At 49.2% G+C, this 25,000-nt stretch overlaps 1 protein-coding gene across 3 annotated transcripts in view; it reads left to right on the top strand.

The window, feature by feature from the left end:
* Nucleotides 1-25,000, top strand: part of LOC139394611 (glutamate receptor interacting protein 1) — a 180,917-nt gene that overhangs the window by 124,024 nt on the left and 31,893 nt on the right. For 2 of the 3 annotated variants that reach the window (XM_071142710.1, XM_071142712.1), the window contains exons 15-16: nt 7,109-7,178; nt 16,446-16,591. In XM_071142710.1, coding sequence (XP_070998811.1) covers nt 7,109-7,178; nt 16,446-16,591 — 216 coding nt within the window. Of the gene's footprint in view, nt 1-7,108; nt 7,179-16,445; nt 16,595-25,000 lie in introns of all 3 variants that reach the window. The other variant, XM_071142711.1, reaches the window with a different exon arrangement.

Genomic DNA, 25,000 nt, shown 5'->3' with positions numbered 1-25,000 from the left:
GAGAGAGAGCGAGATGGAGGAGAGAGAGAGAGAGATGGAGGAGGGAAAGAGCGAGAGAGTGAGAGAGAGAGAGCGAGAGAAAGAGAGAGATGGGGGAGGGAGAGAGAGAGAGAGATGGAGGGAGAGAGAGAGAGATGGTGGCAGAGAGAGAGAGAGATGGAGGAGGGAGAGAGAGAGAGAGAGAGAGAGATGGGGGAGGGAGCGAGAGAGAGAGATGGAAGAGAGAGAGAGAGATGGAGGAGGGAGAGAGAGAGATGGGGGAGGGAGAGAGAGATAAAAGGAAAATTGAGGAAGGAGACTGAGGATGCTCTGCTGAGTTATTGTCTGTGATACAGAGAGAACACGGAAACAGCATCCTGCGAACCGAACCGCGCTCTGAGGATCTACAAAGGCTCTCTGAAGGCTCGACAACTCTCTCCGGGGTGTCAGCTTCTTTATGTGACATTTGTTTTGCTGGAACTCTGGGTGTGCGCCCCAAATGACACCCTACTCCCAGTATAGGGGACCGGAGACCAGAGGGTCAAAAGGAGTTAACTAAATAGGGGATAGGACACAGCCTGGAGCTTTCATGGCTTCTCTAAGAGTTGTACTGCTGTGTCTGTATCTCTGTGTAGCTGATAGTTGATCTATTAAAGGAGCCTGTAAAGGCTAGCAGGGCTCTGCAGCTCTCTACACATCCTGTCTTGTTGAACTCCTCTTCACTTGGACATTGTCAGATAATAGTCTCTATAGAGGCAGGGAGGTCAGAGATAAGACTGTTTTTAAAGGCTTGTGTTTAGACTTTATTTTTGTCAGAGCAGTAGAAATGCAGCACAGATTCAAAATGAACTTCAGATTTTTTTATTTTGAAACATTCAGTTATGCACACAAACAATATTAAGGACAATCTGAACACATCTATCATGTCCTATTCCTATTTTGTGCCTGATATGATGCCAGAAGTGGGATGGTGTGAACTCCCAGTGATGCCATTTGGCCTCAGTGCTTCTATGGTGTAGACATACCAGTGAAGACACCTGCTGGTCTGGAGGACTGGTGGCTGGTTCCTGTAGGACTGGAAGGCTGGTGGATGGTTCCTGTAGGACTGGAGGGCTGGTGGCTGGTTCCTGTAAGACTGGAAGGCTGGTGGCTGGTTCCTGTAGGACTGGAAGGCTGGTGGCTGGTTCCTGTAGGACTGGAAGGCTGGTGGATGGTTCCTGTAGGACTGGAGGGCTGGTGGCTGGTTCCTGGAGGACTGGAGGGCTGGTGGCTGGTTCCTGTAGGACTGGAGGGCTGGTGGATGGTTCCTGTAGGACTGGAGGGCTGGTGGATGGTTCCTGTAGGACTGGAGGGCTGATGGCTGGTTCCTGGAGGGCTGGAGGGCTGGTGGCTGGTTCCTGTAGGACTGGAGGGCTGGTGGCTGGTTCCTGTAGGACTGGAGGGCTGGTTCCTGTAGGACTGGAAGGCTGGTGGATGGTTCCTGTAGGACTGGAGGGCTGGTGGCTGGTTCCTGTAGGACTGGAGGGCTGGTGGCTGGTTCCTGTAGGACTGGAGGGCTGGTGGCTGGTTCCTGTAGGACTGGAAGGCTGGTGGCTGGTTCCTGTAGGACTGGAGGGCTGGTGGCTGGTTCCTGTAGGACTGGAGGGCTGGTGGCTGGTTCCTGTAGGACTGGAGGGCTGGTGGCTGGTTCCTGTAGGACTGGAGGGCTGGTGGCTGGTTCCTGTAGGACTGGAGGGCTGGTGGCTGGTTCCTGTAGGACTGGAGGGCTGGTGGCTGGTTCCTGTAGGACTGGAGGGCTGGTGGTTGGTTCCTGTAGGACTGGAGGGCTGGTGGCTGGCTCCTGGAGGGCTGGTGTCTGGTTCCTGGAGGACTGGAGGGCTGGTGGCTGGTTCCTGGAGGACTGGAGGGCTGGTGGCTGGTTCCTGTAGGACTGAAGGGCTGGTGGCTGGTTCCTGGAGGACTGGAGGGCTGGTGGCTGGTTCTTGTAGGACTGGAGGGCTGGTGGCTGGTTCCTGTTGGACTGGAGGGCTGGTCGCTGGTTCCTTCAGGGCTGAAGGGCTGGTGGCTGGTTCCTTCAGGGCTGGAGGGCTGGTGGCTGGTTCCTACAGGGCTGGAGGGCTGGTGGCTGGCTCCTGCAGGACTGGAGCGCTGGTGGCTGGTTCCTGTAGGACTGGAAGGCTGGTGGCTGGCTCCTGCAGGGCTGGTGGCTGGCTCCTGCAGGGCTGGTGGCTGGCTCTTGCAGGTCTGGAGGGCTGGTGACTGGTTCCTGGAGGGCTGGTGGCTGGCTCCTGTAGGACTGGAGGGCTGATGGCTGGTTCCTGCAGGACCTGGAGGGCTGGTGACTGGTTCCTGGAGGGCTGATGGCTGGTTCCTTAAGGACTGGAGGGGAATTTATTTTTGTCAGAGCAGTAGAAATGCAGCACAGATTCAAAATTAACTTTTTATTTTGGAACATTCAGATATCCTGCAGTTTCAGAATGTTTAAATGTTCACACAAACAATATTATGGACAATCTGAAAACATATATCATGTCCAATTCCTATTTTGTGCCTGATATGATGCCAGAAGTGGGATGGTGTGAACTCCCAGTGATGCCATTTGGCCTCAGTGCTTCTATGGTGTAGACATACCAGTGGTACACTGAAGACACCTGCTGGTCTGGAGGGCTGGTGGCTGGTTCCTGTAGGACTGGAGGGCTGGTGGCTGGTTCCTGTAGGACTGGAGGGCTGGTGGCTGGTTCCTGTAGGGCTGGTTCCTGGAGGGCTGGTGGCTGGTTCCTGGAGGGCTGGTGGCTGGTTCCTGGAGGGCTGGTTCCTGGAGGGCTGGTGGCTGGTTCCTGGAGGGCTGGTTCCTGGAGGGCTGGTGGCTGGTTCCTGGAGGGCTGGTGGCTGGTTCCTGGAGGGCTGGTTCCTGGAGGGCTGGTGGCTGGTTCCTGGAGGGCTGGTGGCTGGTTCCTGTAGGACTGGAGGGCTGTTGGCTGGTTCCTGTAGGACTGGAGGGCTGGTGGCTGGTTCCTGGAGGGCTGGTTGCTGGTTCCTGTAGGACTGGAGGGCTGGTGGCTGGTTCCTGTAGGACTAGAGGGCTGGTGGCTGGTTCCTGTAGGACTAGAGGGCTGGTGGCTGGTTCCTGTAGGACTAGAGGGCTGGTGGCTGGTTCCTGTAGGACTAGAGGGCTGGTGGCTGGTTCCTGTAGAACTATAGGGCTGGTGGCTGGTTCCTGTAGGACTAGAGGGCTGGTGGCTGGCTCCTGCCAGACTAGAGGGCTGGTGGCTGGTTCCTGGAGGACTGGAGGGCTGGTGGCTGGTTCCTGTAGGACTAGAGGGCTGGTGGCTGGTTCCTGTAGGACTAGAGGGCTGGTGGCTGGTTCCTGGAGGACTAGAGGGCTGGTGGCTGGTTCCTGGAGGACTGTAGGGCTGGTGGCTGGTTCCTGGAGGACTAGAGGGCTGGTGGCTGGTTCCTGGAGGACTAGAGGGCTGGTGGCTGGTTCCTGGAGGACTGGAGGGCAGATAGACCAGTGGCTCAATGATGGCTAACAGTACCCTGAGGCAATTTCCTGTGTGTGTGTGTGTGTGTGTGTGTGTGTGTGTGTGTGTGTGTGTGTGTGTGTGTGTGTGTGTGTGTGTGTGTGTGTGTGTGTCTGTGCGTGCGTGCGTGCGTTCTATATTTGTTCCAACCACCGGAACCCATTGTTTCCTGTAGGCTCGAGGCTGAGGAAAGGGGTCTAATTTGGGATTCAGCAGAGTCAGCCAGCCAACTCTCCACCGGGAGGAAAGACATTTCTGCAATGCAGCCATGGAAATATAATTCATTCTTCAGCCTTGCCTGCAGGATTTTCCACCACTGTCGACATCACGGTTTCTCTTAGGAAACTATACAGTAGCAAAATGGCCGTAACTTTCTTGGTGTAGTGCCACTAGTTAATTTAGTGGATACCTCACATGACGTCTCTAGTGTTCTGTAGGTGGCCCCTCCCCCTCACCTTTACCTCCCTGCTCGCTAATTGGACAAGTAACCAACCGTCTTACTCTAGTATTCTGTAGGTGGCCCCGCCCCCTCACATTTACCTCCCTGCTCGCTCATTGGACAAGTAACCGTCTTACTCTAGTGCCTCCAGTTAAAATAGTGGACTCCCTGCAGAACACCTCTATCCCCTCCACTGTTAACCCCGTCAACAGCGCTGACGTCTCCACATCACACCAAGCAGTCCCTGGATTCCACACATTAACATTCACAACACACCCGGGCCACAGAGATGTGTCTCTTTCAGAGCAGGCAGAAAAGACATCTCATGTCTCTCCTCTGACATATAGACAGACACAGGAAGCACCTGCAGAATTACAATAGGACAGAGTTGGCAATTTGACAGGTCAGGTAAAGAGCTGCAGTAACGACAGGCAGCACTGTGGTTTTGTCAGCTGAGATGAGGAGGTAATGTGTGGTTGTTTATGGACTGAAGTGGACTGAAACTGTTGAGCAGACTACAATGTAGAGTGAAGTACAGGAGAAGGGAGGGGAGGGAAGGAGAAGGGAGAAGAGGAGAAGGGAGGGGAGGGAAGGAGAGGGGAGGAGAAGGGAGGGAAGGAGAAGGGAGTGGAGGAGAATGGAGGGGGGGGAAGGAGAGAAGGGAGGGGAGGGGAGGGAAGGAGAAGGGAGAGGGGGAGGGAAGGAGAAGGGAGGGGAGGAGAAGGAGAGGAGTGGAGGAGAGTGGAAAGAGAGCAGAAGGGAGGGAATATAATGGGGAGTGGAGTACGTGGGAAGAGAGGAGAGGAAAGGAGAAGAGGGGAGGGAAAGAGAGGGGAAGGAGAACAGAGGGAGGGGAGTATAAGGGAGAGAAGGAGAGGAGTAGGACTACAGGGAGTATTATGGGTTGGAGAAGAGGGGAGGGAAGTTGTTTACTCAAAACAGATACCCTTCCTCCCTTCCTGTAAGGCACTCAGCCCAACCATACTTTGGGCTGATACACTTTTCATCAACTTTAAAGGCTGCATTTACACAGGCAGACCAATTCTGAGATTTTTTTCCCACTAATTGCTCTTTTGACCAATCACATCAGATCTCTATTTCAGAGCTGATCTGAAAAAAAATATCAGAATTGGGTTGCCTGTGTAAACGCAACCAAAGAAATGAATGAGACGCCATTTTCACAAGTTGGTTTTGTTAATGGTATAAGCCTGTGGTTTTGTTAATGGTATAAGCCTGTGGTTGTGTTAATGGTATAAGCCTGTGGTTTTGTTAATGGTATAAGCCTGTGGTTTTGTTAATGATTTAAGCCTGTGGTTGTGTTAATGGTATAAGCCTGTGGTTTTGTTAATGGTATAAGCCTGTGGTTTTGTTAATGATATAAGCCTGTGGTTGTGTTAATGGTATAAGCCTGTGGTTTTGTTAATGGTATAAGCCTGTGGTTTTGTTAATGGTATAAGCCTGTGGTTTTGTTAATGGTATAAGCCTGTGGTTTTGTTAATGGTATAAGCCTGTGGTTTTGTTAATGATTTAAGCCTGTGGTTTTGTTAATGGTATAAGCCTGTGGTTTTGTTAATGATATAAGCCTGTGGTTGTGTTAATGGTATAAGCCTGTGGTTTTGTTAATGGTATAAGCCTGTGGTTTTGTTAATGGTATAAGCCTGTGGTTTTGTTAATGGTATAAGCCTGTGGTTTTGTTAATGATATAAGCCTGTGGTTGTGTTAATGGTATAAGCCTGTGGTTTTGTTAATGGTATAAGCCTGTGGTTTTGTTAATGATATAAGCCTGTGGTTGTGTTAATGGTATAAGCCTGTGGTTTTGTTAATGGTATAAGCCTGTGGTTTTGTTAATGGTATAAGCCTGTGGTTTTGTTAATGGTATAAGCCTGTGGTTTTGTTAATGATTTAAGCCTGTGGTTGTGTTAATGGTATAAGCCTGTGGTTTTGTTAATGGTATAAGCCTGTGGTTTTGTTAATGATTTAAGCCTGTGGTTGTGTTAATGGTATAAGCCTGTGGTTTTGTTAATGGTATAAGCCTGTGGTTTTGTTAATGATTTAAGCCTGTGGTTTTGTTAATGGTATAAGCCTGTGGTTTTGTTAATGATTTAAGCCTGTGGTTTTGTTAATGATATAAGCCTGTGGTTTTGTTAATGATATAAGCCTGTGGTTTTGTTAATGATTTAAGCCTGTGGTTTTGTTAATGGTATAAGCCTGTGGTTTTGTTAATGATTTAAGCCTGTGGTTGTGTTAATGGTATAAGCCTGTGGTTTTGTTAATGATTTAAGCCTGTGGTTTTGTTAATGATTTAAGCCTGTGGTTTTGTTAATGATATAAGCCTGTGGTTTTGTTAATGGTATAAGCCTGTGGTTTTGTTAATGGTATAAGCCTGTGGTTTTGTTAATGGTATAAGCCTGTGGTTTTGTTAATGATTTAAGCCTGTGGTTTTGTTAATGGTATAAGCCTGTGGTTTTGTTAATGATATAAGCCTGTGGTTTTGTTAATGATTTAAGCCTGTGGTTTTGTTAATGATTTAAGCCTGTGGTTTTGTTAATGATATAAGCCTGTGGTTTTGTTAATGGTATAAGCCTGTGGTTTTGTTAATGATTTAAGCCTGTGGTTTTGTTAATGGTATAAGCCTGTGGTTTTGTTAATGATATAAGCCTGTGGTTTTGTTAATGATTTAAGCCTGTGGTTTTGTTAATGATTTAAGCCTGTGGTTTTGTTAATGATATAAGCCTGTGGTTTTGTTAATGATTTAAGCCTGTGGTTTTGTTAATGATTTAAGCCTGTGGTTTTGTTAATGATATAAGCCTGTGGTTTTGTTAATGGTATAAGCCTGTGGTTTTGTTAATGATTTAAGCCTGTGGTTTTGTTAATGGTATAAGCCTGTGGTTTTGTTAATGATATAAGCCTGTGGTTTTGTTAATGATTTAAGCCTGTGGTTTTGTTAATGATTTAAGCCTGTGGTTTTGTTAATGATATAAGCCTGTGGTTTTGTTAATGGTATAAGCCTGTGGTTGTGTTAATGGTATAAGCCTGTGGTTGTGTTAATGATATAAGCCTGTGGTTTTGTTAATGGTATAAGCCTGTGGTTTTGTTAATGATTTAAGCCTGTGGTTTCGTTGCTCTCTCTCTCTCATACGTCCATCCTTTCTTCCTATGCTCCTAGCTCCATCCAGTAGGAAACCTGGGGACGCTCTCATCATCTCCGACATCAAGAAGGGCAGCGTGGCTCACAGGTAAATACATCAATCAACCAATCAAACTGCTCACAGGTAAATACACCAATCAACCAATCAAACTGCTCACAGGTAAATACACCAATCAACCAATCAAACTGCTCACAGGTAAATTATCTGAAAAATACAACAACACTATTGTCTCAGTGTTGCTCTGCAACTACACTATGAATATTGCTCTTTCCACCACTCCACTAAACTACACTATGAATGTTGCTCGTCACACCACTCCACTAAACTACACTATGAATGTTGCTCGTCACACCACTCCACTAAACTACACTATGAATGTTGCTCTGCCCACAACTCCACTAAACTACACTATGAATGTTGCTCTGCCCACAACTCCACTAAACTACACTATGAATGTTACTCTGAACACCACACCACTAAACTACACTATGAATGTTGCTCTGCACACCACTCCACTAAACTACACTATGAATGTTGCTCTGCCCACAACTCCACTAAACTACACTATGAATGTTACTCTGAACACCACTCCACTAAACTACACTGTGAATGTTGCTCTGCACACCACTCCACTAAACTACATTATGAATGTTGCTCTGCACACCACTCCACTAAACTACACTATGAATGTTGCTCTGCACACCACTCCACTAAACTACACTGTGAATGTTGCTCTGCACAACACTCCACTAAACTACACTATGAATGTTGCTCTGCACACCACTCCACTAAACTACACTATGAATGTTGCTCTGCCCACAACTCCACTAAACTACACTATGAATGTTACTCTGAACACCACTCCACTAAACTACACTGTGAATGTTGCTCTGCACACCACTCCATTAAACTACACTATGAATGTTGCTCTGCACACCACTCCACTAAACTACACTATGAATGTTGCTCTGCACACCACTCCACTAAACTACACTGTGAATGTTGCTCTGCCCACAACTCCACTAAACTACACTATGAATGTTACTCTGAACACCACTCCACTAAACTACACTGTGAATGTTGCTCTGCACACCACCACACTAAACTACACTGTGAATGTTGCTCTGCACACCACTCCACTAAACTACACTATGAATGTTGCTCTGCACACCACTCCACTAAACTACACTATGAATGTTGCTCTGCCCACCACTCCACTAAACTACACTATGAATGTTGCTCTGCACACCACTCCACTAAACTACACTATGAATGTTGCTCTGCATACCACTCCACTAAACTACACTATGAATGTTGCTCTGCACACCACTCCACTAAACTACACTATGAATGTTGCTCTGCACACCACTCCACTAAACTACACTATGAATGTTGCTCTGCACACCACTCCACTAAACTACACTATGAATGTTGCTCTGCACACCACTCCACTAAACTACACTGTGAATGTTGCTCTGCACACCACTCCACTAAACTACACTATGGCTGAGCCACATATAAATATATGTATTTCTGCAGTATAGTATATTGTGTTTGATGCAGTGGATATTAATCAGTGGTTTATGACCGGGCTCTGTGGTCACTCAGCTCTGGGCTGGAAGGGGGATGGGACCCTGCATGAGCTCATCTGCATAATTCCAATTCTCTAGATCAATACAGATAATGTATTGTTCAGTTGCCAGGCTCCGTGTTCCGATGTTCAGTGGCCAGGCTCCGTGTTCCGATGGTCAGTGGCCAGGCTCCGTGTTCCGATGGTCAGTGGCCAGGCTCCGTGTTCCGATGTTCAGTGGCCAGGCTCAGTGTTCTGATGTTCAGTGGCCAGGCTCCGTGTTCTGATGTTCAGTGGCCAGGCTCCCTGTTCCGTGTTCCGATGTTCAGTGGCCAGGCTCCCTGCTCCGTGTTTCGATGTTCAGTGGCCAGGTTTTGTGTTCTGATGTTCAGTGGCCAGGCTCCGTGTTCTGATGTTCAGTTGCCAGGCCCCCTGCTCCGATGGTCAGTGGCCAGGCTCCTTGTTCCGATGTTCAGGGCCAGGCTCCGTGTTCCGATGTTCAGTGGCCAGGCTCCCTGCTCCGTGTTCCGATGTTCAGTGGCCAGGCTCCGTGTTCCGATGTTCAGTGGCCAGGCTCCGTGTTCCGATGTTCAGTGGCCAGGCTCCGTGTTCCGATGTTCAGTGGCCAGGCTCTGTGTTCCGATGGTCAGTGGCCAGGCTCTCTGTTCTGATGTTCAGTTGCCAGGCTCCGTGTTCCGATGTTCAGTGGCCAGGCTCCCTGCTCCGTGTTCCGATGTTCAGTGGCCAGGCTCTGTGTTCCGATGGTCAGTGGCCAGGCTCTGTGTTCTGATGTTCAGTGGCCAGGCTCTGTGTTCCGATGTTCAGTGGCCAGGCTCCATGTTCCGATGTTCAGTGGCCAGGCTCTGTGTTCCGATGGTCAGTGGCCAGGCTCTGTGTTCTGATGTTCAGTTGCCAGGCTCCGTGTTCCGATGGTCAGTGGCCAGGCTCTGTGTTCTGAAGTTCAGTGGCCAGGCTCTGTGTTCCGATGGTCAGTGGCCAGGCTCCCTGCTCCGTGTTCCGATGTTCAGTGGCCAGGCTCCCTGCTCCGTGTTCCGATGTTCAGTGGCCAGGCTCCGTGTTCTGATGTTCAGTGGCCAGGCTCTGTGTTCCGATGTTCAGTGGCCAGGCTCCGTGTTCCGATGTTCAGTGGCCAGGCTCTGTGTTCCGATGTTCAGTGGCCAGGCTCCGTGTTGCGATGGTCAGTGGCCAGGCTCCGTGTTGCGATGGTCAGTGGCCAGGCTCCCTGCTCCGTGTTGCGATGGTCAGTGGCCAGGCTCCGTGTTCCGATGTTCAGTGGCCAGGCTCCCTGCTCCGTGTTCCGATGGTCAGTGGCCAGGCTCCCTGCTCCGTGTTCCGATGTTCAGTGGCCATGCTCCGTGTTCCGATGGTCAATGGCCAGGCTCCGTGTTCTGATGGTCAGTGGCCAGGCTCCGTGTTCCGATGTTCAGTGTCCAGGCTCCCTGCTCTGTGTTCCGATGTTCAGTGGCCAGGCTCCGTGTTCCGATGTTCAGTGGCCAGGCTCCGTGTTCCAATGTTCAGTTGCCAGGCTCCGTGTTTCGATGGTCAGTGGCCAGGCTCCGTGTTCTGATGTTCAGTTGCCAGGCTCCCTGCTCCGATGGTCAGTTGCCAGGCTCCCTGCTCCGATGGTCAGTTGCCAGGCTCCCTGCTCCGATGTTCAGTGGCCAGGCTCCCTGCTCCGATGTTCAGTGGCCAGGCTCCCTGCTCCGATGTTCAGTGGCCAGGCTCCCTGCTCCGATGTTCAGTGGCCAGGCTCCGTGTTCCGATGTTCAGTGGCCAGGCTCCCTGCTCCGTGTTCCGATGTTCAGTTGCCAGGCTTCCTGCTCCGATGGTCAGTGGCCAGGCTCCCTGCTCCGATGGTCAGTGGCCAGGCTCCCTGCTCCGTGTTCCGATGTTCAGTGGCCAGGCTCCGTGTTCCGATGGTCAGTGGCCAGGCTCCGTGTTCTGATGGTCAGTGGCCAGGCTCCGTGTTCCGATGTTCAGTGTCCAGGCTCCCTGCTCCGTGTTCCGATGGTCAGTGTCCAGGCTCCCTGCTCCGTGTTCCGATGTTCAGTGTCCAGGCTACCTGCTCTGTGTTACGATGGTCAGTGGCCAGGCTCCGTGTTCCGATGTTCAGTGGCCAGGCTCCGTGTTCTGATGTTCAGTGGCCAGGCTCCGTGTTCCGATGTTCAGTGGCCAGGCTCCCTGCTCCGTGTTCCGATGTTCAGTGGCCAGGCTCCGTGTTCCGATGTTCAGTGGCCAGGCTCCGTGTTCCGATGTTCAGTGACCAGGCTCCCTGTTCCGATGTTCAGTGGCCAGGCTCCCTGCTCAGTGTTGCGATGTTCAGTGGCCAGGCGCCGTGTTCTGATGTTCAGTGGCCAGGCTCCGTGTTCCGATGTTCAGTGGCCAGGCTCCGTGTTCTGATGGTCAGTGGCCAGGCTCCGTGTTCCGATGGTCAGTGGCCAGGCTCCGTGTTCCGATGTTCAGTTGCCAGGCTCCCTGCTCCGATGGTCAGTGACCAGGCTCCCTGTTCCGATGTTCAGTGGCCAGGCTCCCTGCTCAGTGTTGCGATGTTCAGTGGCCAGGCGCCGTGTTCCGATGTTCAGTGGCCAGGCTCCGTGTTCCGATGTTCAGTGGCCAGGCTCCGTGTTCTGATGGTCAGTGGCCAGGCTCCGTGTTCCGATGGTCAGTGGCCAGGCTCCGTGTTCCGATGTTCAGTTGCCAGGCTCCCTGCTCCGATGGTCAGTGTCCAGGCTCCGTGTTCCGATGTTCAGTGGCCAGGCTCCCTGCTCCGTGTTCTGATGTTCAGTGGCCAGGCTCCCTGCTCCGATGTTCAGTGGCCAGGCACCCTGCTCCGATGTTCAGTGGCCAGGCTCCGTGTTCTGATGGTCAGTGGCCAGGCTCCCTGCTCTGATGGTCAGTGGCCAGGCTCCCTGCTCTGATGGTCAGTGGCCAGGCTCCCTGCTCTGATGGTCAGTGGCCAGGCTCCCTGCTCCGTGTTCCGATGGTCAGTGGCCAGGCTCCCTGCTCCGTGTTCCGATGGTCAGTGGCCAGGCACCCTGCTCCGATGTTCAGTGGCCAGGCTCCGTGTTCTGATGGTCAGTGGCCAGGCTCCCTGCTCTGATGGTCAGTGGCCAGGCTCCCTGCTCTGATGGTCAGTGGCCAGGCTCCCTGCTCCGTGTTCCGATGGTCAGTGGCCAGGCTCCCTGCTCCGTGTTCCGATGGTCAGTGGCCAGGCACCCTGCTCCGATGTTCAGTGGCCAGGCTCCGTGTTGCGATGGTCAGTGGCCAGGCTCCGTGTTCTGATGGTCAGTGGCCAGGCTCCGTGTTCTGATGGTCAGTGGCCAGGCTCTGTGTTGCGATGTTCAGTGGCCAGGCTCCCTGCTCTGTGTTCTGATGGTCAGTGGCCAGGCACCCTGCTCCGATGGTCAGTGGCCAGGCTCCCTGCTCTGTGGTACGACCCCCAGGGGGCCATTACCCCACATAATAAAAACACCATGAGACGTCACACACACCATCGTTAGGACACGTTAGGACACGTTAGGACACGTATAAACTGTGATTGAACCTCTCAACTGAAGTGGGCCAGCTTGACGAGTCGCTAGCTAACTAACGGATGTTGTCATCTCGTTGTGGGAGGCAGCGGACAAGGTTCTTCAATTAAATCCCCCAAAGTGGAAACGGCTGTTCACGACTTTACACAGAGAGAGGGAATTCTCAGCTGGGGGGAGGGGTAGAGGGGTAGAGGGATAGAGGGATAGAGGGATAGTGGGGTAGAGGGGTAGAGGGGTAGAGGGATAGAGGGATAGTGGGGTAGAGGGATAGAGGGGTAGAGGGGTAGAGGGATAGAGGGGTAGAGGGATAGAGGTGTAGAGGGGTATAAGTAGCTACAAGTTGTGTGGAGCACACAAATACATACACACACACACACACACACACAAATACACACAAATACACACACAGACACACACACACAAACACACACACACACACACACAAATACACACACACACACACAAATACACACACACACACACACAACCTACAGACAGAGATGTAGTTTTAAACCCCTCCTCCTCCTGCAGTAACTGGGCTGGGTGTTCTCCGTGTTTACATCCAGACCCGTTACCAAGGCGACGCTGCATTCTGTTTACCACCAGGGCTCTAACTAATTAACCCACATTCTGTCTCTGCCCTCATTTTGCCAGGCCTTACGCAACCAACACATATGTTTACCTTGGCTGCGGCCCATTTGGCACCTATTCCCTACGGGCCCTGGTCAAAACTAGTACACTATATAGAGAATAGGGTTCCATTTGGGATACAGATCTGGTAATTATGCTGAGAGGAAGATGAGAGGAATTGGGTTATGCACTAATCAGTGATTATGATTCTCTCCCCAAAGCAACCTGTCCTGTTCTATCTAGGTATTAGTTACCCCTGTCAAGGAGACAGAGCTATCTAGGTATTAGTTACCCCTGTCAAGGAGACAGAGGAGAGGCACCCAGTTCTGTTATATCTAGGTATTAGTTACCCCTGTCAAGGAGTCAGAGAGGCACCCAGTCCTGTTCTATCTAGGTATTAGTTACCCCTGTCAAGGAGACAGAGGGAAAGGCACCCTGTCCTGTTATATCTAGGTATGAGTTACCCCTGTCAAGGAGACAGAGGAGAGGCACCCTGTCCTGTTATATCTAGGTATTAGTTACCCCTGTCAAGGAGACAGAGGAGAGGCACCCAGTCCTTATCTATCTAGGTATTAGTTACCCCTGTTAAGGAGACAGAGGAGAGGCACCCAGTCCTTATCTATCTAGGTATTAGTTAGCCCTGTCAAGGAGCCAGAGGAGAGGCACCCAGTCCTGTTCTATCTAGGTATGAGTTACCCATGTCAAGGAGACAGAGGAGAGGCGCCCAGTCCTGTTCTATCTAGGTATTAGTTACCCCTGTCAAGGAGACAGAGCTATCTAGGTATTAGTTACCCCTGTCAAGGAGACAGAGGAAAGGCACCCAGTCCTGTTATATCTAGGTATTAGTTACCCCTGTCAAGGAGACAGAGGAGAGGCACCCAGTCCTTATCTATCTAGGTATTAGTTAGCCCTGTCAAGGAGCCAGAGGAGAGGCACCCAGTCCTGTTCTATCTAGGTATGAGTTACCCATGTCAAGGAGACAGAGGAGAGGCGCCCAGTCCTGTTATATCTAGGTATTAGTTACCCCTGTCAAGGAGACAGAGCTATCTAGGTATTAGTTACCCCTGTCAAGGAGACAGAGGAAAGGCACCCAGTCCTGTTATATCTAGGTATTAGTTACCCCTGTCAAGGAGACAGAGGAGAGGCACCCAGTCCTTATCTATCTAGGTATTAGTTACCCCTGTCAAGGAGACAGAGGGAAAGGCACTGAGGAGTTATGATGTGATTCTAGTTTATCTTCTGCTGCTCTATTAGAGGAGGTACGTTAATAAACCTTTTCCTATGCTCTTGTACTAGGGTATTTACCGTAACGATGACCTGGCTTTCAGGTAAACTGGGCAGGTGTTGTCCCTTATACCTTTTAGGATTTAGTCATTTTGGACATTAGTAAAAAAATATATATATAAAAAAAACAACAGAGATTATTGGTCATTTTAATAATGAGTTTTTTCCTCTGGATTACATTGGAATATCAAATGTTCCAGAATGAGGAATGAGGACAACTGAACAGTATTGTGTATTCTGCCTCTGTGTTGTCATGGTGAAGGGAGGGAAGGGAGCAAACTGATGACTGCTTGTTCTGCATTCCAAATGGCACCCTATTCCCTATGTAGTGCACTGTGTTCCCCGTTAACAGGTCTCTGTGAGTCTCATTTCATCAGCTTGTCTCTGTCAGGACTCCTGTTAACAGGTCTCTGTGAGTCTCATTTCATCAGCTTGTCTCTGTCAGGACTCCTGTTAACAGGTCTCTGTGAGTCTCATTTCAGCAGCTTGTCTCTGTCAGGACTCCTGTTAACAGGTCTCTGTGAGTCTCATTTCAGCAGCTTGTCTCTGTCAGGACTCCTGTTAACAGGTCTCTGTGAGTCTAATTTCATCAGCTTGTCTCTGTCAGGACTCCAGTTAACAGGTCTCTGTGAGTCTCATTTCATCAGCTTGTCTCTGTCAGGACTCCAGTTAACAGGTCTCTGTGAGTCTCATTTCATCAGCTTATCTCTGTCAAGACTCCAGTTAACAGCACTCTGTTTGACTCTCTGACAGAGTTAAACATGCATTACATCTGCGTATCTGTCTATGGTGGGGTGGGGGGGGGTGGGGGGGTCTGGATTAGGATTCTGTCTGTGTGTTGGTGAGAACTATGACTGTGTACAGTATGTGGGCGCGTGATGGTTAATGGATGTTTCCACACGAGATTCAGATCAGATCAGTGTTTATGTTGTGACAGAACAGCATGTGAGCAACACTGAACTGGTGTTGTAACCAGTCTTATCAACTGACCACATTTACACGTAGTACACACTGTAGAATATAGGACTGAAGACAGTCCTGGTCACCTCTAAACCCTGGTCTGTGTGTTCCTCTCCCCAGGACTGGGACTCTGGAGCTGGGGGACAAGACTGGTCACCTCTAAACCCTGGTCTGTGTGTCCCTCTCCCCAGGACTGGGACTCTGGAGCTGTGGGACAAGACTGGTCACCTCTAAACCCTGGTCTGTGTGTCCCTCTCCCCAGGACTGGGACTCTGGAGCTGGGGGACAAGCTGCTGGTCACCTCTAAACCCTGGTCTGTGTGTCCCTCTCCCCAGGACTGGGACTCTGGAGCTGGGGGACAAGACTGGTCACCTCTAAACCCTGGTCTGTGTGTCCCTCTCCCCAGGACTGGGACTCTGGAGCTGGGGGACAAGCTGCTGGTCACCTCTAAACCCTGGTCTGTGTGTCCCTCTCCCCAGGACTGGGACTCTGGAGCTGGGAGACAAGCTGCTGGTCACCTCTAAACCCTGGTCTGTGTGTCCCTCTCCCCAGGACTGGGACTCTGGAGCTGGGGGACAAGCTGCTGGTCACCTCTAAACCCTGGTCTGTGTGTCCCTCTCCCCAGGACTGGGACTCTGGAGCTGGGGGACAAGACTGGTCACCTCTAAACCCTGGTCTGTGTGTTCCTCTCCCCAGGACTGGGACTCTGGAGCTGGGGGACAAGACTGGTCACCTCTAAACCCTGGTCTGTGTGTTCCTCTCCCCAGGACTGGGACTCTGGAGCTGGGGGACAAGACTGGTCACCTCTAAACCCTGGTCTGTGTCCTCTCCCCATCCTCTCCCCAGGACTGGGACTCTGGAGCTGGGGGACAAGACTGGTCACCTCTAAACCCTGGTCTGTGTGTTTCTCTCCCCAGGACTGGGACTCTGGAGCTGGGGGACAAGACTGGTCACCTCTAAACCCTGGTCTGTGTGTCCCTCTCCCCAGGACTGGGACTCTGAAGCTGGGGGACAAGCTGCTGGTCACCTCTAAACCCTGGTCTGTGTGTTCCTCTCCCCAGGACTGGGACTCTGGAGCTGGGGGACAAGCTGCTGGTCACCTCTAAACCCTGGTCTGTGTGTTCCTCTCCCCAGGACTGGGACTCTGGAGCTGGGGGACAAGACTGGTCACCTCTAAACCCTGGTCTGTGTCCTCTCCCCATCCTCTCCCCAGGACTGGGACTCTGGAGCTGGGGGACAAGCTGCTGGTCACCTCTAAACCCTGGTCTGTGTGTTTCTCTCCCCAGGACTGGGACTCTGGAGCTGGGGGACAAGCTGCTGGTCACCTCTAAACCCTGGTCTGTGTGTTCCTCTCCCCAGGACTGGGACTCTGGAGCTGGGGGACAAGCTGCTGGCCATCGATAACATCCGTCTGGACAACTGCTCCATGGAAGACGCTGTTCAGATTCTCCAGCAGTGTGAAGAACTGGTCAAGCTCAAGATCCGCAAGGACGAGGACAACTCAGGTAGTGCGTACACACTGGGCGCACACACACACACACACTGGACACACACACACACACACTGGACACACACACACACACACACTGTTAGTCAAAACCACTGACCCAACCTCTCTGTTAGTCAAAACCACTGTACCAACCTCTCTGTTAGTCAAAACCACTGTACCAACCTCTCTGTTAGTCAAAACCACTGTACCAACCTCTATGTTAGTCAAAACCACTGAACCAACCTCTCTGTTAGTCAAAACCACTGTACCAACCTCTCTGTTAGTCAAAACCACTGACCCAACCTCTCTGTTAGTCAAAACCACTGACCCAACCTCTCTGTTAGTCAAAACCACTGACCCAACCTCTCTGTTAGTCAAAACCACTGACCCAACCTCTCTGTTAGTCAAAACCACTGTCCTTGTTAGATATAATTCACCTGACCAGGCCTGTCATACCTAAAACAAAGAGAGTGAGTTAACACTCACTCCAACCCATCTCTACAGCCCTAGGATATCATTATCAATACACATGTTCCGTACATTTCCAGGAAATGGAATTACATTAATCATTTATCAAATTTTTTATCAAAATTAGGCTTCAATTGCGAGTCTTATTCAATGATTAATTCCTCCCAGTCTCACTGACTGAATGATGGAGTTGATATGATGTCTGACAGAACAGCACATGGTTGATTCATTCCTCCCAGTCTCACTGACTGAATGATGGAGTTGATGAGGTCAGTATGAAGTCTGACAGAACAGCACATGGTTGATTCATTCCTCCCAGTCTCACTGACTGAATTATGGAGTTGATGAGGTCAGTATGAAGTCTGACAGAACAGCACATGGTTGATTCATTCCTCCCAGTCTCACTGACTGGATGATGGAGTTGGTGAGGTCAGTATGAAGTCTGACAGAACAGCATATGGTTGATTCATTCCTCCCAGTCTCACTGACTGAATGATGGAGTTGATATGATGTCTGACAGAACAGCACATGGTTGATTCATTCCTCCCAGTCTCACTGACTGGATGATGGAGTTGATATGATGTCTGACAGAACAGCACATGGTTGATTCATTCCTCCCAGTCTCACTGACTGAATGATGGAGTTGATGAGGTCAGTATGAAGTCTGACAGAACAGCACATGGTTGATTCATTCCTCCCAGTCTCACTGACTGAATGATGGAGTTGATGAGGTCAGTATGAAGTCTGACAGAACAGCACATGGTTGATTCATTCCTCCCAGTCTCACTGACTGAATTATGGAGTTGATGAGGTCAGTATGAAGTCTGACAGAACAGCACATGGTTGATTCATTCCTCCCAGTCTCACCGTCTGGATGATGGAGTTGGTGAGGTCAGTATGAAGTCTGACAGAACAGCACATGGTTGATTCATTCCTCCCAGTCTCACTGACTGAATGATGGAGTTGATATGATGTCTGACAGAACAGCACATGGTTGATTCATTCCTCCCAGTCTCACTGACTGGATGATGGAGTTGATATGATGTCTGACAGAACAGCACATGGTTGATTCATTCCTCCCAGTCTCACTGACTGAATGATGGAGTTGATGAGGTCAGTATGAAGTCTGACAGAACAGCACATGGTTGATTCATTCCTCCCAGTCTCACTGACTGAATGATGGAGTTGATGAGGCCAGTATGAAGTCTGACAGAACAGCACATGGTTGATTCATTCCTCCCAGTCTCACTGACTGAATGATGGAGTTGATGAGGTCAGTATGAAGTCTGACAGAACAGCACATAGTTGATTCATTCCTCCCAGTCTCACTGACTGAATGATGGAGTTGATGAGGTCAGTATGAAGTCTGACAGAACAGCACATGGTTGATTCATTCCTCCCAGTCTCACTGACTGAATGATGGAGTTGAAGAGGTCAGTATGAAGTCTGACAGAACAGCACATGGTTGATTCATTCCTCCCAGTCTCACTGACTGAATGATGGAGTTGATGAGGTCAGTATGAAGTCTGACAGAACAGATCATTGTTGATTCATTCCTCCCAGTCTCACTGACTGAATGATGGAGTTGATGAGGTCAGTATGAAGTCTGACAGAACAGCACATGGTTGATTCATTCCTCCCAGTCTCACTGACTGAATGATGGAGTTGATGAGGTCAGTATGAAGTCTGACAGAACAGCACATGGTTGATTCATTCCTCCCAGTCTCACTGACTGAATTATGGAGTTGATGAGGTCAGTATGAAGTCTGACAGAACAGCACATGGTTGATTCATTCCTCCCAGTCTCACTGACTGAATGATGGAGTTGATGAGGTCAGTATGAAGTCTGACAGAACAGCACATGGTTGATTCATTCCTCCCAGTCTCACTGACTGGATGATGGAGTTGATATGATGTCTGACAGAACAGCACATGGTTGATTCATTCCTCCCAGTCTCACTGACTGGATGATGGAGTTGATGAGGTCAGTATGAAGTCTGACAGAACAGCACATGGTTGATTCATTCCTCCCAGTCTCACTGACTGGATGATGGAGTTGATATGATGTCTGACAGAACAGCACATGGTTGATTCATTCCTCCCAGTCTCACTGACTGAATGATGGAGTTGATGAGGTCAGTATGAAGTCTGACAGAACAGCACATGGTTGATTCATTCCTCCCAGTCTCACTGACTGAATGATGGAGTTGATGAGGTCAGTATGAAGTCTGACAGAACAGCACATGGTTGATTCATTCCTCCCAGTCTCACTGACTGGATGATGGAGTTGATGAGGTCAGTATGATGTCTGACAGAACAGCACATGGAGACAGAGCCAAGCCCCTATGGGCTTGAATGGTACTAATTAAGAATGAGTAGAATTTTAAATGTAGAATTAAAACTACAACAAAATGTCTGTGTTTACACAGGCAGACCAAATCTCTTTTTTTTCCTTCTCACTAATTTTGTCTTTTGACCAATCAGAACAGAGCTGAAAAATATTTTTATGTGAAAAGATGTGATGGGATTGGTCAAAAGAGGGACCTTCCAAAAGAATTGGGCTTCCTGTGTAAACCCAGCCCACTGGAGATAACACAGTCCTTCTCACCACACCGTTTCCTGAAAGAACTGGGCTTCCTGTGTAAACCCAGCCCACTGGAGATAACACAGTCTTTCTCACCACACTGAAAGAGTATTCTCAGTTCCCCTTAAACTATTGCAATGCAGCAGGAGACCCCACCACGGCCAATCATCACAGAGCTACTACTCTGTACGCATATTAGGCTTAGATTAGTTTAATTGGAACAAATGAAACGCTTTGTTTGTTCAATCAGACCATTTAACAACCAACGCGTCCCCCCGGGGACGTGATGAACCAATCGGCTCACAGAGGGGGGGGGGATCAAACTGACATCAGACATCCATGTTTACTGACTCATCTGTTTCCATGTCTCTCAAATGGCCCCCTATTCCCTTTAGAGGGGCCCTATAGGCCCTGGTCAAAAGTAGTGCACTAGAAAGGGGAAAAGGAGGGTGTAATTTGGGATGCGCTCTATGTGTCTAGTGTCTGTTTGGTTCCGTTAGTTATTTGTTTGAACGGGGATCTAAATATTTCTAATTGAAGTTGTGATGAAACAGAGATAATCAGGTTCCTTCACTGTTATTACTAATGTAGTCAGAGTGTTTAAACAACACACACACACACACACACACACATCCTCAAAGAGCTTCCCATATTAATGTGTTGCAGGCAGAGTGTATCTGTCACTTTAGCTACGCGTCTCCTCCTGGCTCCTCCCACCATCCATAGTCACTGGGAGGAGAGTTAAGGGTTTCTCCTCCTGGCTCCTCCCACCACCCATAGTCACTGGGAGGAGAGTTAAGGGTTTCTCCTCCTGGCTCCTCCCACCACCCATAGTCACTGGGAGGAGAGTTAAGGGGTTCTCCTCCTGGCTCCTCCCACCATCCATAGTCACTGGGAGGAGAGTTAAGGGTTTCTCCTCCTGGCTCCTCCGACCACCCATAGTCAATGGGAGGAGAGTTAAGGGGTTCTCCTCCTGGCTCCTCCCACCACCCATAGTCAATGGGAGGAGAGTTAAGGGGTTCTCCTCCTGGCTCCTCCCACCACCCATAGTCACTGGGAGGAGAGTTAAGGGTTTCTCCTCCTGGCTCCTCCGACCACCCATAGTCAATGGGAGGAGAGTTAAGGGGTTCTCCTCTGGCTCCTCCCACCACCCACAGTCATTGGGAGGAGAGTTAAGGTTTTCTCCTCTGGCTCCTCCCACCACCCATAGTCACTGGGAGGAGAGTTAAGGGGTTCTCCTCTGGCTCCTCCCACCACCCATAGTCACTGGGAGGAGAGTTAAGGTTTTCTCCTCTGGCTCCTCCCATAACCCATAGTCACTGGGAGGAGAGTTAAGGTTTTCTCCTCTGGCTCCTCCCACCACCCATAGTCACTGGGAGGAGAGTTAAGGGTTTCTCCTCTGGCTCCTCCCACCACCCACAGTCATTGGGAGGAGAGTTAAGGGTTTCTCCTCCTGGCTCCTCCCACCACCCATAGTCACTGGGAGGAGAGTTAAGGGTTTCTCCTCTGGCTCCTCCCACCACCCATAGTCACTGGGAGGACTGTTAAGGGGTTCTCCTCCTGGCTCCTCCCACCACCCATAGTCACTGGGAGGAGAGTTAAGGGGTTCTCCTCCTGGCTCCTCCCACCACCCATAGTCACTGGGAGGAGAGTTAAGGGGTTCTCCTCTGGCTCCCCTCATTCCAGGCTTACCCGGTGTAGGCCGTCATTGTAAAACAGGATTTATTCTTAAACTGACTTGCCTAGAGAAATACATGTTAAAAAAAAATACAAATTAAATCCTACTAAATCGTAACGAATAAGAGATCAGATCCTGGTTCAGCACTCGTACTCTGAGATGCTTTTGAGGAAACAGGCCTGGTCAGCTTTCAACAGAGGAAACATCTTCCTGTGTTATATTAACCAATATTCAACTCTCCAAGTAGCAGTGGAAAAACATAAAGTAGTTAAACCAAGTAGGGATTGTAGATTCGTTCTACTTTATTCAGACGCTCAGCCGGTTCCTCTTCCTCAAAGAGTCTCCAGCTCTCAGCAGCTGCTCTGCTCTGATCTGATCTGTATGGATTGTAGGGATTGTAGATGTGTTCTACTTTATTCAGACGCTCAGCCGCTTCCTCTTCCTCAAAGAGTCTCCAGCTCTCAGCAGCTGCTCTGATCTGATCTGTATGTGTGAGGAAACTGTAGCGTGGACCCTCTGATCTGATCTGATCTGTATGTGTGAGGAAACTGTAGCGTAGACCCTCTGATCTGATCTGTATGTGTGAGGAAACTGTAAGCGTAGACCCTCTGATCTGATCTGTATGTGTGAGGAAACTGTAAGCGTAGACCCTCTGATCTGATCTGTATGTGTGAGGAAACTGTAGCGTAGACCCTCTGATCTGATCTGTATGTGTGAGGAAACTGTAGCGTGGACCCTCTGATCTGATCTGATCTGTATGTGTGAGGAAACTGTAGCGTAGACCCTCTGTTCTGATCTGTATGTGTGAGGAAACTGTAGCGTAGACCCTCTGATCTGATCTGTATGTGTGAGGAAACTGTAGCGTAGACCCTCTGTTCTGATCTGTATGTGTGAGGAAACTGTAGCGTAGACCCTCTGATCTGATCTGTATGTGTGAGGAAACTGTAGCGTAGACCCTCTGATCTGATCTGTATGTGTGAGGAAACTGTAGCGTAGACCCTCTGATCTGATCTGTATGTGTGAGGAAACTGTAGCGTAGACCCTCTGTTCTGATCTGTATGTGTGAGGAAACTGTAGCGTAGACCCTCTGATCTGATCTGTATGTGTGAGGAAACTGTAGCGTAGACCCTCTGATCTGATCTGTATGTGTGAGGAAACTGTAGCGTAGACCCTCTGTTCTGATCTGTATGTGTGAGGAAACTGTAGCGTAGACCCTCTGATCTGATCTGTATGTGTGAGGAAACTGTAGCGTAGACCCTCTGATCTGATCTGTATGTGTGAGAAAACTGTAGCGTAGACCCTCTGATCTGATCTGTATGTGTGAGGAAACTGTAGCGTAGACCCTCTGTTCTGATCTGTATGTGTGAGGAAACTGAAACCCTCTGAGTTTCAAATGAGCAGGGCTTCTCTTTTAACGTTCCTGGTCTGATGGAGAGGAACTCACAGCTGGGCTACAGTCCGTCTAAAGTGGGATGCCCTCTCAACACGGAGAGATAGTTCTCCACTCCCTCTCTATCTAAGTCCTCTCTCTCTCTAGGTCCTCTCTCTCTCTCTAGGTCCTCTCTCTCTAGGTCATTCCTCTCTCTCTAGGTCATTCCTCTCTCTCTAGATCCTCTCTCTCTTTCTAGGTCCTCTCTCTCTAGGTCCTCTCTCTCTCTCTCTAGGTCCTCTCTCTCTCTCTAGGTCCTCTCTCTCTTTCTAGGTCCTCTCTCTCTCTAGGTCATCTCTCTCTCTCTAGGTCCTCTCTCTCTTTCTAGGTACCCTCTCTCTCTCTCTAGGTCCCCTCTCTCTCTCTGGATCATCCCTCTCTCTCTCTAGGTCCTCTCTCTCTCTCTCTAGGTCCTCTCTCTCTCTCTGGGTCTTTCCTTTCGCTCTCTAGGTCCTCTCTCTCTCTAGGTCCTCTCTCTCTCTTTTGGTCCTCTCACTCTCTCTAGGTCCTCCATGTCCTAGCTCTACACTGTTATCTAGCTCCACGCTGTTATCTAGCTCCATGCTGTTATCTAGCTCTACACTGTTATCTAGCTCTACACTGTTATCTAGCTCTACACTGTTATCTAGCTCCACACTGTTATCTAGCTCTACACTGTTATCTAGCTCTACACTGTTATCTAGCTCCACGCTGTTATCTAGCTCCGCTCTGTTATCTAGCTCTACACTGTTATCTATCTCCACTCTGTTATCTAGCTCCACTCTATTATCTAGCTCCACACTGTTATCTAGCTCTACACTGTTATCTAGCTCTACACTGTTATCTAGCTCCACTCTGTTATCTAGCTCCACGCTGTTATCTAGTTCTACACTGTTATCTAGCTCTACACTGTTATCTAGCTCTACATTGTTATCTGGATCTACACTGTTATCTAGCTCCACGCTGTTATCTAGCTCTACACTGTTATCTAGCTCTACACTGTTATCTAGCTCTACACTGTTATCTAGCTCTACACTGTTATCTATCTCCACACTGTTATCTAGCTCTACACTGTTATCTAGCTCCACTCTGTTATCTAGCTCTACACTGTTATATATCTCCACACTGTTATCTAGCTCTACACTGTTATCTAGTTCTACACTGTTATCTAGCTCCACACTGTTATCTAGCTCCACACTGTTATCTAGCTCTACACTGTTATCTAGCGCTACACTGTTATCTAGCTCTACACTGTTATCTAGCTCTACACTGTTATATAGCTCTACCTAGTTATCTAGCTCTACACTGTTATCTAGCTCTACACTGTTATCTAGCTCTACACTGTTATCTAGCTCTACACTGTTATCTATCTCTACACTGTTATCTAGCTCTACACTGTTATCTAGCTCTACACTGTTATCTAGCTCTACACTGTTATCTAGCTCTACACTGTTATCTAGCTCTACACTGTTATCTATCTCCACACTGTTATCTAGCTCTACACTGTTATCTAGCTCTACACTGTTATCTAGCTCCACACTGTTATCTAGCTCCACACTGTTATCTAGCTCTACACTGTTATCTAGCTCTACACTGTTATCTAGCTCTACACTGTTATCTATCTCCACACTGTTATCTAGCTCTACACTGTTATCTAGCTCCACTCTGTTATCTAGCTCTACACTGTTATCTATCTCCACACTGTTATCTAGCTCTACACTGTTATCTAGCTCTACACTGTTATCTAGCTCTACCTAGTTATCTAGCTCTACACTGTTATCTAGCTCTACACTGTTATCTAGCTCTACACTGTTATCTAGCTCTACACTGTTATCTATCTCTACACTGTTATCTAGCTCTACACTGTTATCTAGCTATACACTGTTATCTAGCTCCACACTGTTATCTAGCTCTACACTGTTATCTAGCTCCACTCTGTTATCTAGCTCTACACTGTTATCTAGCTCTACCCTGTTATCTAGCTCCACACTGTTATCTAGCTCCACACTGTTATCTAGCTCTACACTGTTATCTTGCTCTACACTGTTATCTAGCTCCACACTGTTATCTAGCTCTACACTGTTATCTAGCTCTACACTGTTATCTAGCTCCACGCTGTTATCTAGCTCCACTCTGTTATCTAGCTCTACACTGTTATCTAGCTCTACACTGTTATCTAGCTCTACACTGTTATCTAGCTCTACACTGTTATCTAGCTCTACCTAGTTATCTAGCTCTACACTGTTATCTAGCTCTACACTGTTATCTAGCTCTACACTGTTATCTA

This window comes from Oncorhynchus clarkii, unplaced genomic scaffold, assembly GCF_045791955.1.
Source record: "Oncorhynchus clarkii lewisi isolate Uvic-CL-2024 unplaced genomic scaffold, UVic_Ocla_1.0 unplaced_contig_6237_pilon_pilon, whole genome shotgun sequence".
Taxonomy (NCBI): Eukaryota; Metazoa; Chordata; class Actinopteri; order Salmoniformes; family Salmonidae; genus Oncorhynchus; species Oncorhynchus clarkii.
The sequence above is the reverse complement of the archived record's forward strand: the minus strand, read 5'-3'. Positions and strand labels throughout refer to the sequence as shown.